General features: G+C 37.3%; 1 protein-coding gene across 2 annotated transcripts in view; it reads left to right on the top strand.

Annotated features, from left to right (window-relative positions):
• UVRAG (UV radiation resistance associated) overlaps positions 1-22,166 on the top strand; it is a 286,243-nt gene that overhangs the window by 142,825 nt on the left and 121,252 nt on the right. For both annotated transcript variants that reach the window (XM_077776339.1, XM_077776334.1), the window contains 3 exons: positions 14,522-14,606; positions 16,471-16,558; positions 17,719-17,779. In XM_077776339.1, the coding sequence (XP_077632465.1) occupies positions 14,522-14,606; positions 16,471-16,558; positions 17,719-17,779 (234 nt within the window). The remainder of the gene's footprint in view (positions 1-14,521; positions 14,607-16,470; positions 16,559-17,718; positions 17,780-22,166) is intronic.

Raw genomic sequence — 22,166 nt, 5'->3', positions numbered from 1 at the left:
ACTCTGCCCTCTTCCCAGCTCTTGCACGCACATGCTCTCTCTCTCCAAAAAAAAAAAAAAAACCCACAAAAAAAAACCAAAACCACAAAAAACACCAAAATGTTACTTTCTCTAAGAAAATTTTACTGGCTCCCTTTCTCTTCTCTCTTACCTCTACCCCCTTGGTTAGATGTACTACTGTGTGTTTCCGGTGCATCCTGTATTCTTCCATTATAGCATTGTAATTCTTACTTTTTCCCCTCTCTTTTAGAGTGTAAGATCTCCAAGGAAAGACATTGCCCAAGTGCCATGTTAAATACTCTCATACTCTTGGGGCATGGTACAGTGCCTGGGGTGCAGTAAGCATTGAATAAATATTTGTTGAATGAGTCATATTCATGGTTATCAGTCTAGTGTCATGGGCATCATTGCTAAAGGATAAAGACTTCTGTAGCTTCTAGCTTAACATACATTTGGGAAAACCAATACTCTCATGCAAAACACTATAGGAAAAAACCCACCATACATTATTTGGCAGTGATTGCTAACACTGTCTGCACTCCCGACACAGCTTGCATATCAGCCTTTAGACCTCAGAGTCTGACCTGATAATGCCACTTAAAGTCCTGAGATATTGTGAGCAAAGTCCATTTCCTTGGAGTCTCTGTTGAGTGACTCCAAATAAATAGTCAGTTGTGTACAGACACGACCTGCTTTAAGAGGTCTCCTCTTCTGTGAAAAAGCACATTTCTTATGGTGCTTTGGAATTTTCATTATTCTCAAATTGCCGGCTACCTATAGCATGTATCTGCCTATATATTTTTTTAAGATCATCAATTTTTAAAATGAAAAGACTATAGGGTTTCAGGAGGGGTTCAGGGTGTTTGCCTTTTTCTAACAGCCACAATGTTTTAGTTACCATGCAATATAAAGATATGATGTTATTTAATCACCACAATAACTCTATGAGGTAAGTACTATGATTATTGACATTTTACACTGAGGAAGCCCTAGGTCAGTGTCAGAGACATTAATACTTAAGTTCACACAGCTAATGGCAGGTAACGTTAGGATTAAAATCTATCGATTCCAAAACTCTTGTTCACTGTGTAATACTACAGTTTACCAGAGGTATGATGTGTAAAACCTATGATGGAATAAATATTCTAGCACATGGTAAAAAGATAGGGAGGTCTAGTTCTTTCATTATGTTCCCAAGTGTGTTTTTCTTCTTATAATGATAGAATGAACTCCCAGGAAGTCTGGTATCAGCTTTTAAACAGGTGAATTTATGAACAGCGATTTCTATCCCATTTAAAAGACTGAGTATGATAATTGCTTATGTTTATAGAACAGTCATTACTGCAAGGCAGTGTGTCATGTTTTCTTTATCTTATTTGGTTTTTACATATAGTCTTATGAATTAAGGGTATTATTATTATCCTTCTAATAATAAATATGTTCTTTATCCAGTTTACAGATGAGGAAACTGAGTGTCAGAGAGGTTAAGTGATTTGCCCAAAGCCACATAGCAAGTTATAGTGGAGCCTGTGCTCAGAGTTACTAGTGGCTAACTCTACAACTAAAGAAGATTATAGGATTTTGTGGATATCTGTTCTAGTGTTTGAATTCTGACAGTCAAGTCAGAATTAGCACATTCTTTTTATTTATTTATTTATTTTTAATGTTTGTTCATGTTTGAGAGACAGAGTGCAAACAGGAGGGGCAGAGAGAGAGAGGGGGGGAGGGAGGGAGGGAGACACAGAATCAAAAGCAGGCTCCAGGCTCTGAGCTGTTAGCAAGGGCCCAATGCAGGGCTTATACTCAAGAACTGTGAGATCATCACCTGAGCCGACATCGTATGCTTAACCAACTGAACCACCCGGGTGCCCTAGAGTTAGCACATTCTTATATCTCCATTTTATTATGGAAAGAAAGGGTGGAAATACTCAAAGTTAACTATATATTTCCCAAGATGGGTCAGAATTATTAATCCTTAACATCGACTTTGTACTTCAGGAGCTTTTCTCCCTTTTATACATATTTTAGATAAATATTTTTCTGAACTCTTAGAGTCATTGAAATCTTAGAATTTTTAGGATCTAACACTGACACTTTGGTCTCAAATATAAGCAGGAGAAAGTGTGCTGCTTTTATGCCATTGGGTATCTCATAGACTGTGGTGGTCAGCAGTGGAGTGGTTGGAAAGAAGGGTTGGCTAGATATAGATAACCAGATTTATAGATCAGCAGACCTTGTTCTACTGGGGCCCCTGTTCTTCATAGTGATGGTGCCAGGTAACCAACAACACACTTTTTCTTGTCTGTTGAAAGAACATTTGTGTTGAACTATATAGTCTCGTATACCTACATTGAATGTACTGTTTAATGATTCTTGAGCCAAATTAAAATATTTACATGTACGTGTGTCACTGGTATTGGTAACATGAAGGGTAAAAATGTACTTGTTACCTGTGCTTGCAGCTCTGCTTGAGCATGTTTGCTAGCCATTTGTGAAGTGATTTGTTAATATGAGTATTACTAGTGGCATCTTCCTTATTATAACTTCTCTTTGGAATGTGGTACTTATTCAGGCACTTGGTTCTCAGCCCAAGGGCTCAGTTAGGATACAAAGTCAGTAATCTATGATATTTAATCTTTGCTACTGGTTCTTCTCAATTATCATAAAGGAATGAGTTAACTTCTGTATCTTTTTACACATGTATACAGTAAGGGTAGCAGCTCATAATAGTGCCACAGGGATGAATTTCTGTAAACATTTGGGAAAAACCAGGTGCCTATTATATATTTTATATTTTTGTTTATAAAAATTTATTGCATCAGAATGATTTACTGGGAAGAAGCAGAGAGATCATCTCTATCCATGCTACTGACTTGCTGAGTGGCCACGTGCTCTGAGGGGCCTCATTACCCCACACCTATGAGTTTCCCCTTCCCACACCTCAAAGGCAGTGGTTCTCAACTTTCCTATAGCAGCTTCCAGCTGGGCCATGAGCTGATCTTTTCAGTATTAATGTTTATTAATATATGCATTTCCATTGTTGGCAGATACTAGTAGTTTAACTTATGCTGTTAATATAAAACAGATTTCCCCTCATTAGTGTCTCAAACCAAACAACCTTCCTATTAATTAATTATATGTTGGTTTACAGGATCTGTTGCCCTAACTCAACCCCCAAGTCTTTGAGAAGCAACACTATATAATTTAGTTTGCTTGAAATTTGGTTTAGAAAATGGTATGAAACATTGGCCTTAAGGAAATGTGTTTAGCACAGCCGAAACACATTTTATAAATGTTGATAAAATCTAGGAACTCTTCAGTGGTGCCTGGGGGGTCATATTAACTTTATAAAAGCCGAGTTCCCTAAGCTTTGTAGGAAGAAGGTACTTAAAAAATAATTTTTTTAATGTTTATTTAATTTGAGAGAGAGAGACAGGGTGCAAGCGGGCGAGGGACACACAGAATCCAAAGCAGGCTCCAGGCTTTGAGCTGTCAGCACAGAGCCTGACACAGGGCCTGAACTTGTGAACCATGAGATCACAGCCTAAGCTGAAGTCGGACACTTAACCAACTGAGCCACTCAGATGTGCCAGGAAGAAGCTACTTTTTAATGCAGTTAGTTTTCTTGATGATAACAGTAATGTATATGTAGTACTTTAGAAAGTGCTTGCATAAAGATAATCGTATTCAATTTTTGACGTATCCCTGAGAACTAAATATGGCACATATTGTTATCTTCATTTTGCATATGAGCTACTGAGATGATAAGTGGCTTGGGCAGGTATGAACAGATAGTTAGGAGCAAAGCTGGGATGTGGACCCAGACCTTTTGTCTTTAAATTTTGTGCTTTTGTCTCTATTCCATATTATCTACAACCTTGCAAAATACATTCATTCGAATCCTACATAAATCCTATACAGAAGTTAACCTGTTTTTTAAAGTTTATTTGCTTTGAGAAAGAAAGAGAGAAAATGAACTGGGGAAGGGCAGAGAGTGGGAGAGAGGGAGAGAGAGACAGAGAATAGGAGAGAGAGAGAGAGAGAGAAAGAGAGAGAGACCCAAGTAGGCTCCACGCATGGAGCCTGATGTGGGGCTCAAACTCACAAACTGTGAGATCATGACCTGAGCTGAACTCTAGAGTGGAACACTTAACCGACTGAGCCACTCAGGTGCCCCCAACACGTAACTGTTATTGAAATCCTGTAACATGCCAAATATTTCACTTACGATATATCATTTAATTCTTAAAATAGTCCTAAGAGGTAATTATTTTACCCCCTTTTTCCAAATGTGAAAAATTGGGGCTCAGAGACATTTCTCACAAATAAGTAACAGGTGCAAATACAAATTTAGGAATCTCTGACTCCAACACCTGTCTTGTTTCCACTTTCCAATACCACTTGTTTCCATTTTCCAACAAAATATCGTTGCTTTCTCTAATATGTTTCTGATGGTCACATAAATTGACTGATGGTTTGCTAGTTTTCCATTGGCCTGTGGACTATTAGATGAAGAACTTTGTTCTGCTAGATTCTGTTTAATTATCCTATGGGTGAAGTGAATTTTTCCCAAAGATGTTTTTGATTTGGTCGCATTTTAATTAAGAGATTTGAATTAAAGACCTGCCATTCTCTCAGTTTGTCCTCACAAACAAAAAATTTTGAATTATACAGTCCAGATTTCTTACAGCTCTAAAATTCTAGTTCTCTCAGAAGGATATGATTGGCAAAAAGGGTGGAAATCTGTTCACCATTTTATGAATCTTAGTTTTCAAAGTTTGATGCTAGCAATAGATTTCTCAGCAATGAAAAGTAGAAAAAAGAGAGAGAGAAAGAGAGAGAAAGATTCTGGGAGCCCACCGTGTCTGTAGATATTGTTTGTTAACTGGAAAACCATGTGGTGGGAACTTCCATTTAAAGGTCCTCACTTCATTTTGGTAAGCAAGAGTAACAACATTCTTTTAACGACATCGTATATAGAAGTCAACTATGTCAGATTTCATTGCTTAGATTTAAGGGGAAAAAATCCTCTTGGTAATTTCAGTAAATAGAAAATTTTGATCCTTTATTGCCAAAATAAGAAATATTTTGTATGAAGTTCCCATCAATTATGATCATTCCTTATTGTCATTTTGTAATAAATTTGAGTAAGATGAACTATGTATCTAGTTCTATTTCATTAGCTTCTGTTTGGTCAGTAAATTATTGTGTTCTTTTCTCATAAAAGAATCATCACACAGTATGTTTAAAGTGGTGCCTTAGTTTCTATTAAAAAGTCATAGATTTCTTTTTTTTTTAAGTTTGTTTGTTTATTCATTAAAGACAGAGAGAGCAAGTGGGGTAGGGGCAGAGAGAGAGGGAGAGAGAGAATCCCAAGCAGGCTCCATACTGTCAGCAAAGAACCCAATGTGGTGCTGGAACTCCCAAATCATTAGATCATGACCTGAGTTGAATTTGGATGCTTAACCCACTGAGCCACCCGGGTGCCCCAAAAAGGTCATAGAATTCTATTTGAAATTATAAAGACATTGTTAAGCATTATGTAACAATTTTCTTCTCTTATATCATAAGATCACAAATAGAAAAATTACTGTACAAATTTTATAATTCAAGATATGTTTATTTGAAATGATGGCGGAATTGAAATTTTATTAGCCTGTGTATGTGTTCTGATTTTTTTATAGCCATCTGACAGAAATTCCTAAACAGACTTCCTTAAAAATTATTAATATCTGCCTTTCAAAAATTTCTGAACTTAGGACAGTTTTTCCTTGGGGTTTATGCTAAAGTTTCTTTACTTTTAACTGTTGACATTGTATGCAACATGTGAGAACAGACAGCTTAGCAGGGGGGGACAAATGTGGGTGCTGAGTAAACCTCAGATTTTCTTTTCAGAATGATTCTGTTTTTTCATTTGTAATGATTTATTCCTGTAATGTCTTGATGGTAGGAAAGGTAAACTATCATATTTTAATCTCCCTCTTGCAATGGAAGGTATAGATATGCAGAAATAAGCCACCTGACAGAATTTAATTTTATCTTGTTATCATTTTTTTCTCCACTTCCAAAAAGCACTGAAAGTGGCATTTACAAAAAAAAATATGTTTATAGTTAGATAGTTCAACACAGAAATGAGAAGAGATCAGAAGATGTGTAAAGGAAATGGGAAGAACATCAAGCTTGTGTGTGTGCACGTGCACCTTCATCAAGTCTGTTACGTATCATTTATGGAACACTGACAACTTACCCAGCACTGTGTAAGATGTTAGAAACATAATGACTGGTGTGATAAATATATAACAGAGATATCGAGAAGGTGTTATAGGAGCACAGACGATGAGTATCTGAAAATCAACACCAGGTAAAGAAGGTGACACTTGGGCTGAGTCTAGAAAAATGCCTGATGGCTTGGGAGAGAAGAAGATTGGGGGAGAAGGAAAGACTTTCCAGATAGAGGCAACAGTTTATACAGAAGCATGGAAATAGATTAGAGAATTGCAGGAAATTCCAGTAAAGCTACAACTAAGGATGCATTTAAGTAATGGTCCATAGGAGAGGCAGGAGAGGTAAAGAATAACCTAATCATAGAGGAAGCTTTTGTGGAAAGGTCTAGAGATGTACTGAAATAAGCGAATTTCTCAAAGACAGAAAGTAGACAAGACTGTATTGATGACTGCAGTACAGAATGGGGATTAGGTATGTGTTTTAGAAAGTTCTCTTTGAAGAGCTGGGGATAGAGTACTGTTAGGGAGTTATTACAGTAATATAAGCAATCCATGATTAAAATTGAAACAGACTGGGAATGTAAAGGGAGGAGAGAACATAGATTCAAGAAATATTTCAATGATAGACTCTACTGTTAATGGTTTGGTGAGTTGCAGGAGAGAGGGAGAGAAAGATTTAGGATGGTTTCCAATTTCTAGTTTTGACAACTGGCCAGATAATTAAACAAAGACAAATCCTGGAGGAAAAGTAGATACTGGGGTAAAGAGAAAAAGGAAGAATTAATTAAGACTTTCAATTTTGGGTACTTACCTAGTGGGTAAGACAGTCAACGAGAAACCAGCAAGTAAAATAAATATCAGGTTGTGAGAAGTACTAGAAACAAGCTGTGGTGATATAAGATAACTGTGGGAGACCATTTTTTACAGAGATTGCTTAGAAAATGTTTGCCTGAGGAGCTCAGTCTTGAAGATAAGAATTGCTGGAAAAACAGAGGGAACAGCAAATAAAAAGGCCTGGACACAGAAAGGGCTTAGACTGTGAAGCAGAGAAGAGGCCACTGTGGCTGGAATGTAATTTGTTAGGAAGAGACTAGTGTGACATGGGTTGGAATGAGAAGGAATTCAGAGTTTATATAAATGAAGCTATTTGCCTTATCCACTGAACAGGAGGAGAAGGCTAAGAAAATGGCACAGGGGCAGGTGAGTTTACATATTAGATAGTGGGTAGGACTGTGAAGGGATCCGGTTTTTTCAGGGTAGTACAAGGTGGGGCAATTATATTCTAGTAAAAAGAGGTTTGACAATTGAGGGGAATGTGTGGAGTACTCAGCTCCAAGAGTGGGAAGCAAACTAATGAGGGAACTGGAGTAGGATTGATGGACGGTGTGCCTGTTTGTGCTCTGTGCTTGTATTTTTAGAGCAAAATCGGGACACCTGGGTGGCTAGGTCAGTTAAGCATCTGACTTCAGCTCAGGTCATGATCTCGTGGTCCATGAGATCGAGCCCTGCATTGGGCTCTGTGCTGACAGCGCAGAGCCTGGAGCCTGCTTTGGATTCTGTGTCTCCCTCTCTCTCTGACCCTCCCCTGCTCACTCGCTCACTCTCTTTCTCTCTCTCTCTCCCCCCAAAATGAGTAATGTTAAAAAAAACTTTTAAAAAAAGCAAAATCAATCAGACTGACTATATACATTTCTCTATCCACTTAGAGCTTCATAGGGGCAGGTTGAGAGAATGCAAATGTTGAACAAAAGTGAAATTATCCCCATTTTACAAATGAGAAAGATGAAACTCAGAGTTGAGACTAAGAGATGAGACTCAAGTTGAGACTTGTTTAGAGTCCTGAAAGTAGCACAGGCAGGATTTTAGCCCAAATCTTTCTGATTCCTAAGGACATGGACTTTCCAATATAGTACACTGCTTCCCATACGATCTGCCTATGGTATTGAAGCACAAAAATTAGCTCAGACATGGTTAACCATCAAGCCAATTGTGTAGAATTATGAAAGGAATCAAGTGCTTCCCATTACATGTTATAAGGAAGTAGATTCATTCTTTAGGGGGAAAACAATTTGTTGGCACTAAATTCTGGGAAGAATGTGCAATGTATTAAATATCATAATGAAATATAGTCATTGCAATTTTGCAAAAGTTACAGCAAGAAATATCTATTAACCCTTGAGAAGGGCAGTATCATAAATCACAGTTCAAAAAAGGCATTTCTGCAGGGAAGGAAACTAAAATAGTTCAAGTATATTGCTTTTTGGTCATCTGACATGATATAGAAAACCCAGAAGAATGACAGTTTATTGGTTTTAACTGTAATTTTGATAGGAGCTGGCCATTATCCAGTCTGAGACCAAACTCTCTGGTGAGAAAGCCCAAGGAGTCTGTGTTTTGTTTTGTTGATGGAAGCAAGATTCATATTCTTTACATTTTAGATTTATAGGAGACAGCATTGACATTTGGTTATTAAAATTAAAGTGTCTGACCTGAGTTCTTGCTGAACACAGGGGCCATCTTCTTAACAGAGTGGACCATTAATGTATAAATGAACAGGAGCAAACATTCCAGAATACAATTTTTGAATATGGTAAACTAAACACATTCATTTACTTTCCCTCCTTCTCAATGACCCACTGATACGATAGTAAAGATACAGTGGTGGTAGTAAAGGTAAGAGAGGGTACCATTGGAATAGCGAAGATTTTGACACAATTCTTGAAGACACAGCATATAGATCGGATTGTTTTGATTCAAAAGCTAGAGTAGAGAAAAACTACAACCTAGAACACAAATGGAAAAGGCTGATGTGAGAGTGTCTGGTACAGCTCTCAGAGACCTCAACTTAGAGTTTCCAAGTACAGAAATAGGAGCGATGGAGCAATAATTAGGATAGCTGGGCCTCCTGACCTATTTTCTCTTCTCTGTGAATTTGGACTAACTTCCTGTAATGCTTGCTCCTGCTGCTTTCTAAGCATAATGGATTCTTGACCTGGTTAGGTTCCATGGTACAAGGGTTTGGCATAGAAAGGTGGAACAGAGCCTGACTGTGGACTTTTACAATAGATCTAGAGGGAAAACATGAAAGACAGCTCTACTTAGAAGTGAAATGCCCTAGAGTAAACCAATCTCAAAGAAAAGTTCTCCTTACTTGATAGTTGTTGTGGTTTAAATGTAAAGGTACTACCTTCTCCCAGCATAGCATATATGCTCTGAAGAAAAGCCTAACTGTCAACAGGACCTACCCGCTTACACTGAGCTGGCAGTCAATAATAATGCCTTTCATATAAATAAATCTTTATAGCTTCAAAGGAAATGTATGCTAGTTGCCTATACTAATCATTCCAATCACTTATTTAGGGATTTGAAGGGAAAACCAAGGGTCATCAGATATTTGAAGAAAACAGTATAAACAAGTCCAAGTTGAATGAAATAGCTGACCCCAAAGGAGCAGAAAATACATAGAATAGAGAAAAACTTAAAAAAAAATCAAATTAGTATCATCAGATTTGACTTCCACCCTCTGCCGAGGATGTAGAAAGGCAGAAAGAACTTCACATCTACCCTAACAACAAGAGAAAATCTGAATAATGTATAAAATCATAACTTTTCTTGCATCTGGAGAATTAAGGTTACAGGGCAGCCAAGTAGTCTGATAGTGTAAGAAAAGATGGGCATGTCCAAAAAGAGACAGGGTGTGAGGAATGAATCACCAGTGGCAGAGCATGGGAGGAAGTTGGGCCACTGTCTAAGAAGGTAAGATAATTCAACTACAATGTTTAACAAATTGCTGACCACTACGTGTGCTCTATTATAAGACTATAGCATCTGTAAGGCAGTTCACACCTCCTTGCAGTTTATTCTGTCTGGACCTACACTGGATAGTTACAAGAAAGATTGAAGACAGGGTAGAAAATGTAGAAAGCCTCCCTTGGTGGGGTGGGGGGTGGATGCTGTTGTTAGAAAGTATAACTCTTCTTTAAGAAAAAAAAGCTTTAAGCCTTGGGAGGAAGAGCTGCAAGCCCTACAGCCCCTAGGACAGAAGTCAAGGACTGAAAGAAGAAAAAGAAAACAGCTTTATGATAAGGGGTGGGGCAGAAACAGTGTTGGCCCTGGACTATTGGAAACTTCCTCCCCTAGGAGGTCAAGTGTCACTGAGAGAAAGCCCTACCCTGATATCTAGGGGCACAGCAACTGCTTAGCTCAAACAAGGTAAGAGGGAAATTCTCCTCCCCTCCCCAACCAGGACAGAAAGCATGAATAACAAGCCACCTTCATGTACCACTTGAGGAGCGGCAAGAGCATAGTGAGTCACTCTTAACTAAGGTGCAGGTTCATAGGGCAGAACTTGTTCCCCTAAATCTGAGGGTGGAACAAGTTCATTGAGAAAAAACAGCTAGCAAATCACCACTCTAAAAAGGAGAAGTTAGGGGCGCCCGGGAGGCTCACTCAGTTGAGCATCCGACTTCAGCTCAGGTCATGATCTCACCGCTGTGGGTTTGAGCCCTGCATCAGGCTCTGTGCTGACAACTCAGAGCCTGAAGCCTGCTTTGGATACTGTGTCTCCCCCTCTATCTGCCCCTCCCATGCTCATGCTCTGTCTCTCTGTTTCTCAATAAATAAATAAAAAATAAAAAGGAGAAGCTAGAGGAAATTTGAAGAATGTGGCACGCTGAAGGTAGCAACAAAATGGAAGCAACAAAACCCAAACCCAGCTTCGTTCCTGATTGTATTGACTCAGCCCCCAAATTAACAGTAGAAGAGGCATGTCCTTTTCTTTCTCTGTTGTCCCATGCTCTCTGTTGCACATGATGTTGAGCATTCAATCAACATTTTTGAAACAAAGAAAAGCAAAAACAAAGCAAAAACGCATTGTTATCCCTTCCCTTCCCACCAACACCAACAAAATGTTGTCAAGAAAAGAAGTTAACTCAAAAGAAGAAAAAACTCAGCAATGACTCAGATGTTGGGAATATCAGAGAGAGAATTTAAAATAACTATAATTAATGGGCTTCAGGCTTTTGTAGAAAGGTGGATAACGAGCATGAATAGATGGTAAATTTCAGCTGAGAGATGGAAACTCTAAGAAACAGTCTAATGGAAAGCTATAAATAAAGAACATGGTAAGAGAGATGAAGAATGCCATTGACAGACTCTCCAGTAGATTTGACACAACTGAGAAAAGAATGAGCGACTTTGAATATAGATCAATACAAATTACCTAAACTGTCATGCAAAGAGACTCTTTGACACAAAACTAAGACAGTTCATTACCACCAGTCCTACATTTTAGGAAATGTTAAAAGAATTTCTTCTGTGGAAGGAAAATGATACCAGACAGAAACTTGGCTCTACACACAAAAAATGAGAGCTCTAGAAATGGTTGAAAATATTATATATGAAGACATTTTTCCATATTTTTAGCTACTATAAAATATAGTTTATTTTCTAATGCAAAAATAGCAGTGTTTTGGGGTTTATAATAGTCATAAAGTAAAAGGTGTGAAGAATTTGAAGAGTGGGGAAAGGAAGAATTGGGAGTATAATATTTTCAGGATTTTATACTCTACATGAAGTAGTATAATAATATTTGAAGGTAGACTTATTTTTTGAAGTTACACACCGTAAATTCTGGGGCAACCACTACAAATTTTAAATGGAGATAAGACTAAGCCAATAGTGAAGAAAGAATTATAAAAAATACTCAGTCCAAAAGCATAAAAAAAGAGGGATAAAAGAACAAAGAATAGGTAGAATATAGAGGAAATAATAGCCAAATGGTATATTTTAATCTAAATGTCAGTGATTATACTAAGTATAAGCAATCAAAATACCTCACTTAAAAAATGGGGATTGTTCAGATTAATTTACATTTAAAAAACCCAACTAAATGCTATCTGTAAGAAACCCACTTTTAATATAAGGGTAGATAGATTGATTGAAGGTAAAAGAATGGAAATAGTACACCATGCAGATACAAATGAAAAGAAGGCCAGAGTGGCTACATTATATTAGAAAAGGAGATTTCAGAACAGTGAATATTACCTGTGATAAAGACAGATTTTTACATTATAGTAGAGAGGTCAACAAAAAGATATGACAATTCTAACTATGTATGAACATAATAGAGCTTCACTATTTGTGTGTGTGTGTGTGTGTGTGTGTATACTATATATATATTAACATGTATATATACAGACACACACACACACACATATATCTGTATGAGTGTGTGTGTGTGTATTTATAGTAAAAGCTGATAAAATTGGAAGAAGAAATAGCCAAATCTGTAATTAAAACTGGAAACTGCAACACTCATCTCTCAGTAATTCATAGAACAAGTGGAGAGACAATCAGTAAGGATAAAGACCTTAACACTATTAACTAACTTGCCCTGATTAACAACAGACCACCCTACTGCACACCATCAGAATATACCTTTTATTTTCATGTGCACATGGAACATTCCATTAGGCCATAGTTGCTATCATAAAACAAATAAAAAAGAATCAGAATAATGTAAAGTATGGTCTCTGACTAAAAGAAATAAACTAGAAATCACTAATAGATAAATCTGGAAATTTTCAAATATTTGGTTCAACACATACCTGGGGTGGGGGGTGGAGGTTGTCAATCTGAATATCATCTGTAATCATTGAGAATTAAGGTTTCAGTAGGAATTGTACTGGGACTAAAGGAGATGAGTGGTGTTCCTTGATTATGTTCTATTTTGGGGGGGAAAGTTACCAACCTATTGATCATTTAAGTACAGGTGTGAGAGAAGAAAAGGATACTTAGAACTATGTTGATAAAATAACTTTGGTTGGTGAATTTTGTCCTAAGGTCTAAACTGTATTATGTTCGATAATGTACACTGCATGCTCCTTCCTGCAGGAGAGGTGCAGAATTGTTAAGGACCCCTTTTCCTGTTGGATCGTAGTTCATGAAACTAAACCCCTTTGTAAGATCTAGAGATTAGTGTGTCTAGATCTCAGGTTGTTTTTCTCTGCTTCAGTATTTCTGGTGCTATCGCGTCCGGATTGTCAAGAACAGAAGATGCTCTCATTTCTTAGAGTAGGAAGATGTAAAAGGATTTTATGAACACATAAATGGAAATGGAGGTTCCAGAACTTGATATAAATAACACAATCAGGCATATAAACACAAATACTAATCTCTGTGTAATGCTAAAGCAAACATTTAAAGGAAATTAAATGTTCTGTAATGGGATTGGGGTTTGGGGTATCAGTTAAAATGTGGAATATTCATATAATTCACATCCACGGAGTTGAATTTTACACAGCCATTAAACGTTATAACTTAGACTATCTGTCAACATGTAAAAATGCTTATGACATAATATGGAAAAATCAGAATATACATTTCCTGCACACTGATTGTAGCTAAAACTACTTATATTTATGAACTATACTATAGTAGTCAAAATGCAGGTAATTTTTCCTTTTCTACTTTTTATACTTTCAGAAATGTATAGCATTTGTGGGTGAGAAGAAATTAACCACTTTAAAAAATAATAAACGTCATTTATTAGAGCAGTTTTTAGAGTCATAGCAGAACTTAGCTGAAGTTGCAGAGATTTCCCATATACCCCCAACTCTCACACGTGCATAGCCTCCCCCAGTCTAAGCGTCCCCCTCCAGAGAGGTCTGGGTATTACAGCCGATAGACCTTTAGTGAATAAGCATTAACACCAGAGGCCATGGCCACTTTCCTTTTATTTATTTATTTATTTATTTATTTATTATTTAATTTTTAAAAGTGTATTTATTTTTGAAGGAGAAAGACAGAGAGAGAAAGAGAGCAGGGGAAGGGCAGAGAGAGAAGGAGACACAGAACCAAAGCAGGCTCCAGGCTCTGAGCTGTCAGCACAGAGCCCAATGCGGGGCTTGAACCCATGATCTGTGAGATCATGACCTGAGCCGAAGTCAGATGCTCAACTGACTGAGCCACCCAGGCGCCCCGCCACTTTCCTTTTAAAATGAAGTTGTGTGAATTTTGAAATCTCATCAGTGTTCCTTGGTCAGCAATCCAGAAATCTGGAGGCAGAGACTCTTACTCTTTGACTCCTGCCAGAGAATGGACTTGTGTCAAAATTGAACAAGTAGAGAAGTTTTTTCTAGTTAATCCCCCCAGAAGACCTCTCTCCCCAGTTTACTTTGCCTCCAAACTCTATTGCTGTCTCATAGTTGGGGGATTGGCTCTGCCTGTTTGGTTGTGATTGAGCAGTTCTGTCTGCAGTGTTATATCTGGAATTGTCTCCCTTCATCTCTCTCTAGGAAGTGCATTTTCAACTGAGCACCTCAAGCTTCAACTCCAGAAGGAATCCCTGAATGAACTGAGGAAGGAGTGTACTGCGAAAAGGTAAATGCAACACTGAGAATAATGGTTCAGAGTGTTGAGCTTACTTTGAGAATAGGCTTTAGAAAAGCAGCATTCTTTAAAAGCTGCTGATGTTAATTTATACTCCACACACATCAGTGCCACATTCATTTATTCAACAAATATTTATGAGGCACTACTGAGCATCATATACATGCTAAAAGTAGTTACCAGAGCTCCTATCATATAGTCATAATAAAAAACGTGAACGTTGATTTTCTAGTGCATATTTTACTTATCTAGTGCATGTTTATTTTTCAGAGAGAGAGAGAGAGAACATGAGCAGGGGAGGAGCAGAGAGAGAGAGAGGGAGAGAATCCCAAGCAGGTTCTGTGCTTTCAGAACAGATCCCCCACATGGGGCTTGAACTAACTGATGAACCGTGAGATCATGCATGACCTGAGCTGCAATCAGGAGTCAGATGCTTAACTGACTGAGCCACCCAAATGTCACTATTCTTCTAGTTTTTAAGGGCACAGCACCATGACTTAGTGTTTGAATCTACTCCTCTTCCAGTCTTCCACATGTAGTATAGCTTAAGGTTTTTCTTTGGTCATTTCTTTAGACTTACTGGTGCTTGGTGTTTGTCCATTTGGATTACCTCCACAGCTCCTAGCTTGTCTTTCTAGCATCAGTCTCTCCGTTTTTCCAGTTCATCCTCCATGTTGTTTATGAGACCTCTCCTCTTAAAATACTATTTTTACCATATTTTTTCTCCTTTTAAGAAATCATGGTGATTGTTTTGCTTAACTTTCAAATAACCTTCAACAAATTGACAGTATACAACTGTAGTTCATTTCAGTTGCTCCACAACATTCATTTCACAGGTGCTAATAGTTTTTCTCTTTATTTTTTTCCAGCACATGCTTAATTTGATGCCACCTCTGTTCTTTTGCTCATGTTTACTCACTTTTTCTGGAAAGTCATCTCATCCTACATTTTTCTTCAAGAAACCTTAGCAGTTGAGCATTCAAGAATGTTAGACCTGGAAAGAACCGTGGAGATCATCTGGTCTAATCCTCTCAATTTGCAGATAGGAAGGCAAGGCTCTGGGAAGTTATATTGACCAGCTCACCAGGAAAGAAGGACTAGATCCCTTTAAGTCTTTAATGCTCTTTGTGTTATACTACTACCTTTACATTCTACTTTGACCTGCAGTTTTGCTGAATTTCTCTTTTTATTTTTTAAGTCGTTAGCACAATTGAGCAGGTAATCTATTCTATAGGTATTTTATCTCATGGTCTTATTTCTTTAGTTCAGGAGAAGAGCTGTATTATCTCATGCCACAGCTTATTGTTTGTTCCTTTTATTGTATTATTTTCCTAGTATGTCAGAAACTTATTTTTTGAGGTAGCTATGAGTGAAAAATAGAATACTTTTTAAAGAGAACACCATAAAGACATTTTCTTTATGGTGAAATCAGATTGGCGCTGGATTAAATGAGACCTTGGTCTTCTTACTGAGCCTCTCTAAATTTTGTATCCTTGTTTGTAAAATGGGTATAATAATATGAACCTAATAGAATTATTCTAATAGTTAAATAAAGCTATTTGTGAAGCTCTTGGCATATAGTGGTAGGTGCACAGTCAATGATTATTTGTACCCTTTCCGTCTCTTAGCATGGTGCCTGACACACACAGTAGGCCTCAGTATACAGTTATCTTGATTTTATACTATTTACAGATAGGTCAGGATTCACGTTAGCTATTATTCTTGACTCTACTTCTGAGTTTCTGGGCCTACTTCAGGCCATTTAATCTTCCTCTGCATCAGTTTTGTGGAGAAAAATATTAGAAAGCATGAAAACATTTTTTTAACGAATATGCTTTTTATCTTTCCTTATCAGAGAACTCTTTCTGAAGACTAATGCTCAGTTGACAATTCGTTGCAGGCAATTACTGTCTGAGCTTTCCTACATTTACCCTATTGATTTGGTAAGTTTCAAATTTTCTGGAAAAAAAAATTTTTAAGATGGTTTCTGATTGAAATTTCCTCTTAATGAAAAAATTCATTGTTCTAGTCTTAATCATATACTTTGTCGTGAATCATTCAGAAGCTAATACCTAGTTTAAAAATAGATTTAGATGAGTTGGCATTCAGTTCCACCATTTGATTTTTTATATCAGTTTGGTGTTGGAATGCATGCATCTTCTGAAAGAATGCCAAATAATTTCTGGTTTCCTCAGGATCTTTTTTACTGAGCCAGATTATCAACTGAGAATTCTTCCTTCCTTCCTTCCTTCCTTCCTTCCTTCCTTCCTTCCTTTCTTATGTTTATTTATTTATTTTGAGAGAGAGAAATTGAGAGCATGAGGCAGGGTAGAGCAGAGAGAAAAGGAGAGAGAGAATCCCAAGTAGCTCTATGCTATCGGCACACAGCCATTGACACAGGGTTCAATCCTACTAACCATGAGATTGTGACCTGAGCCGAAATCATGAGTCAGATGCTTAATGGAATGTGCCCCCCCAGGGCCCCACATTTCTGACACATACATGCAGATGCATGTGTATTGCTTTAAAAATATACCTGGTAAGTAATTTGCATTTGTTAGTACTACTTAGGAAATTCCTGGGGTGACTGTTAGGAGGTTATGTTTTTTAATCCAGTTCTTTAGAGTAAATGTAAAAAGGAAAACTTCAATAAAATTAGAAAGATGAGAATTCTTTTTTAGAGAGCCAAATTGCTAAATTTGATGGTTTTATTTTCTTTGTAATGAAAAGAAACTTAAAAGACTCATTTTCTGAGAGGAAAGCTAATAGAATTTTGGGTTGCTTACAGAATCTTGTTAATTCCATTTGAAAATCTTCATTTAAAACTATGGATTGGTGAGGAGATATTTTTGTTGTAAAAAAAATTTTACGTGGCTTTTTGCTTGGACATGATGTTTTAAATGTTTATATTATAGAAAATATAGATGATAGTATAATGAATCATTATGTACTCATCATCCAGCTTCAACAATTATGATAATACTTTGTGTCTAGGACAGTATTTTCTTTAACACTGACCTGCTGAATTCTCTGAGATTTAACTTAGGGTTTCTTTGCTTTAAACAGAAAAAGAATTAATTTCATTCTTTGGTTGTATTCACAGAATGAGCATAAGGATTACTTTGTATGTGGTGTCAAGTTGCCCAATTCTGAGGACTTCCAAGGTATTTTAGTTCTTTTTACATCTAAAGATTTGGTGTATATAATGTATGGGAATGTTTCAGAGGAAAACAAATATCTTGAAGTGTTGGTTGCCTAGCAGAGGGTTTTTGGACCTTCTGCCTCTTCCCAAATGGAAGTACCTAGAGACGGATTCTCTAATGGGAGACTTAAGAGAATATTTAGTTCTAATCATGGGGGAAAAATTGAGTTGTATATTTGAAATTGAAAAGAAATATATTTCAAGTTGTATATTCAAAGTTGTATATTTGAATTTTGAAATATATTCAAAGTTGTATATTTGAATTTGAAAAGAAAATAGTTTAAGAATAACAAATAGTTAAAAATAACAACCTCTCTATCCTTTTGGTTTGATTTTTATGAAAATTTTGTATGTGGTTGGGAGCAGAAGAACAACCAACATTTATCTGTTCTATTATGTAGAAAGTCATATGTCTCGTAATGTGAAAAGTCTTTGAAAATTTAATTTTGTGACATTGCCACTACCACAGGCTCGACTTTTATACTGTCATTTCTGTCCTCTTTGAACTAAGAAAAAGTTACATTAGAAACATTATAGACTATGATTCATAGTAATTGCTATATTTTAAAGTATTTTAATTTTCCTAATCTCTTTAGCAGTAAGCCAAGAAAAAAGAACTTCTCTTATTTGAAATTTTGGTAGATTTTTTTTTTATCGTTAGCAAAGTGGGTTCTTTTCCCCTAGGCTATACAGTGCTTTGAGGCCTATTAAATAGCTTTATAGATTATTCCCAAAGGTAGCATATTATGTATATGGGAAGAAGTTATTCAAGAAGACAGAATTACAAGTTTTGTTTGGGACCTTCCTCCATTTCCTGATAAAGTGTTGTTATTTGTGATCCTTTAACATTTAAGACTGATTTATTATCTATTTTGTCCTTTGCAACAACCCGTACAGCAAGTAGTTGGGACATGATATGAGTGATAAAATAGGAATGGGAAAACCTGTGTTAAAGTCCTGGTTTCCCTTCTAGAAACCATGTAATTTGGAGCAGACCGTCTTAGCTTTGACTTGATTTCCTAATCGATACTATGAACATATTGATTCATGTCCTTACGTGTTTTATATTATTGTTGAGAAGTTTGATCTGTAAAAGCATGACATTTGCATTATCTTTAATCCTCACAAAACAAAAGAAACCTATAAAGAAAGTGGCATAATCTCATAGCATGTAAATGAGCTATTTATTTAGCTAGTGACTTGCTCACGACCACAAAGCTAGGTAATGATCTAGCTCGGATTTGTCTGGTTTCCATTGCAAAATGTTCCTTTTAATCTCCATAAGTCATACAGATGTGTTTTGGTGTTAATTTTAGGCAAAGTTATGGTGTCCTGAAGGCCATAACATAACTTTTTCCTCATTTGTTCATTCGTTCAACAAACCTCTTGAGTACCTTGAGCCTTGTGCCAGGTTCTGGGGATACAGAACATTCACTCTTTGGGAAAAGTACTAATTAAGCACACCTATATGCCAGGCACTGTGCTGGGCTTTGAGGATATAATGATAGAAGAAACAAGTATGTTCTCTCCTTTCATGGAATGTACAACCTTTTGAGGGAGAGAGCCAATAAATAAGAAAATAAATAACAAGTATTTAATAAAAGAATATGCTATTATAGACAATAGGGGAACCTACTTTAGATAAAGCGGTTAGAGAAGACCTCTCTGAGGAAAAACATTTAACAGAAAATTTGAAGGCCGAAAGAATCCAACTCTGCCACGTCGGGGGGAAGAGCTTTCCTCGAAGAGGGGGCAGCAAGTACAAAGTTCATGATGGAGGAAAGAACTTGATATATCTGGAAAAAAAAAATTCAGGGTAGGGAGTATGGGAAAAAAGACCTGTATTTGGGGCACATCATATAATCTCTCAGCTTAATTTCTTTACCTGTAAAGGTAATATCTACACTCTCATTTATTGTGATGACTGAATAAGATGCCATTTGAAAGAGCTTTTCATATAAGGTACTCCTATAAATGTAATTGTAATTGGTTGTGAGAGAGAGGAGGGGAAGGAAAGAAAGTAGGGGGGGAAAGAAGGAAAGACAGAAAAGACCAGACCTGTGTGACTGGAGAGTAGTGAGCAGGAGGAAGAGTTACATCGGAGGAGGTAGGAGAAGTCAGCCAAGGCCTAGAGGCCACCAGAAGTAGTTTGCTTTATTCTCGGTAGAGTGGGAAAACCCTGAAGGGCTCTAAGAAGGCGGATGACAAGAGCCGGTGATGTAATCAGTTCTCGATTCTATTTTTGTTTTCTATAAAGTATTCTGTTTCCTAGTTTTTCCACAGCTTTTGTTAGCTCTCTCTTCTTAGCATGTCCAACAAGCTGAATATATTTTTCCTAGCCTTTAAGTAATTAGTTTAGCTTTTTAGTGCAGTTTGCTGAAAATGAAATGGGAGATAAAATGAAACAAATGTGTAATTTTACTCTAAGGCCCTGTTCACTCCCTGTGACACCTCACAATCAGAACTTTTAAGAAGCACATATGGTAGTGTTGGACTTTAAAATCTTATGTTAGCATTCTGCAAGGCACTTCCGTACACTCAATTCACTGAATGGCTGGTGTTGTGTCACCTGCTGGGCCAGGTGCTAAGAGTATGCCAAGATGAGTAGGACATTGATCCTACCTCAGTGGGCTTTCAGTCCAGGTGGGGCCATTAAAATCAAAATCATCAAGACATATTTATTGATTTCATACTCTGTGTCAGGCACTTTGAAGTTTATACCAGGTATTCAAGATTCAAAGAGGTGGAAATAGTGCCATCAGGAGGGGATCAGGAAAGCCTTTATGGGGAAGATGGTGCCCGAGGTGTCTTAAAAGACGAAATAGTGTTCCCCTCGGAAGAGAAGGGTAGGAGGACATTTTAGATTGGGCAAGGAGAGAAATATGGCAACATGGAACGCCATGCATGGTGCTTCTTGTTTATTTAATTTTCACAACTGTAAGAATGAATTCCTTCTGTGAAGGAAAGAATTACACGCAGTTTTTTTTTTTTTTTCCCAAGACAAGAAAATTGAGGCTCAGAGAGATTAGTTCATTTTTCCAAAGACTCATACTAGCCAGTGGCAGAGCGAAAGTCATTCCTGATGAGCCTCGTTTTAAGGTCCATATTATTCCTGTCATGATGCTGTTTTTGTCCTTGTTTTGAGTAATAACCTCTTCCAAACTTCTGACAACTTTTTAGTGTCCTGTGACAGCTGCATTCTTGGTTATTTTCTCATAAGGAACTCCCAACTGGTTTTTCTGTGATGTTTGTGATACTTTGCTGGGATAGACTTTACATTGCCTGGGTCGACACTGTTTGGGAAACTCTACCGTTGTGGCCCATCCTTTATTGTGCTTTTCTAAATGGGTAAGTTACTGTTTAGAGTATGCCAAAGCGGCCTGGACACCACGGGAGAAAGTTGTCTGCTGAAGGGTATTCACTTGAGTTCCATTGACTGAGACATTTCTCGTTTAAAAAAAAAATTGTTTGTGTGTGTTTTTAAGTAATCCATAACACGAGAGCCTTTTGTGGTAATGAGACCCAGATTTCCTTCTGTGTCTGTATTCCTTTATGCAGGCATGATTTCTTGGAAAGGAGAGACCATATGTCAAACATGTCTCATTGAGAACATGGAATGATTCCATAGATGCTGTGGCAGTGATTAGAGTCTTAAATATTTTGTCCTGTCTGGATCAGTGAGTGCTTGGTTCCTTAACAAATCAGCTGCCTCAGTGATTGGGAAGGCAGGATGGTAAGAGCTTTTAGATCACTTATTGTACTTGGATGCATTTGAATATTAATATAGTTTGTCCAACATATAAGTTAAAGGGGCGTCTGAAGCAATTTATACTATTGTCGTGGCCATTGTGGGTTGATGGTGTTTACTATCACAAAAATTACACAAAACTGCTGCTCTAAATAATGACTTACATTTGACAAACAAATCAGAAATGATTATGAGGCAACTGCAGATTTTTGTTTTGTTTTTAAGCCCCTGAAAACATCGTTTAAATTAAGATCTTTTTCACACACCTGACTCCTACAGTTTATTCCTGTTCTCTCTGAATCCTTCCACTCCCCCTCCGACTCCTTCTCCCCAGCAAGCCTATCATCTGTAACCTTTCTAACCCTGAGAGCAGCATAAGGAACACAAACCTCTGCTCTGCATTAGGTGTTAGGGACGTCATTAATGCTTACTGGAAAAGCACACCCCGGAGAGCCAGGTTTTGGCTTTGGCAGGTAAAAAGTCTTTTAGATCTTGGAATGCTGGAAACCTTAAACCTTTTGGTTTTTTAGCTAAAGTGATTGGCAACAGAAAGTGACATCTGAGGTTCGTGGCCAGCAATAGCCATAATTAACCACATGAG

This window comes from Crocuta crocuta, unplaced genomic scaffold, assembly GCF_008692635.1.
Source record: "Crocuta crocuta isolate KB4526 unplaced genomic scaffold, BGI_CrCroc_1.0 scaffold271, whole genome shotgun sequence".
In the NCBI taxonomy this organism is placed as follows: Eukaryota; Metazoa; Chordata; class Mammalia; order Carnivora; family Hyaenidae; genus Crocuta; species Crocuta crocuta.
Note: the sequence above shows the minus strand (reverse complement) of the source record. Positions and strands in the feature narration are given on the sequence as shown.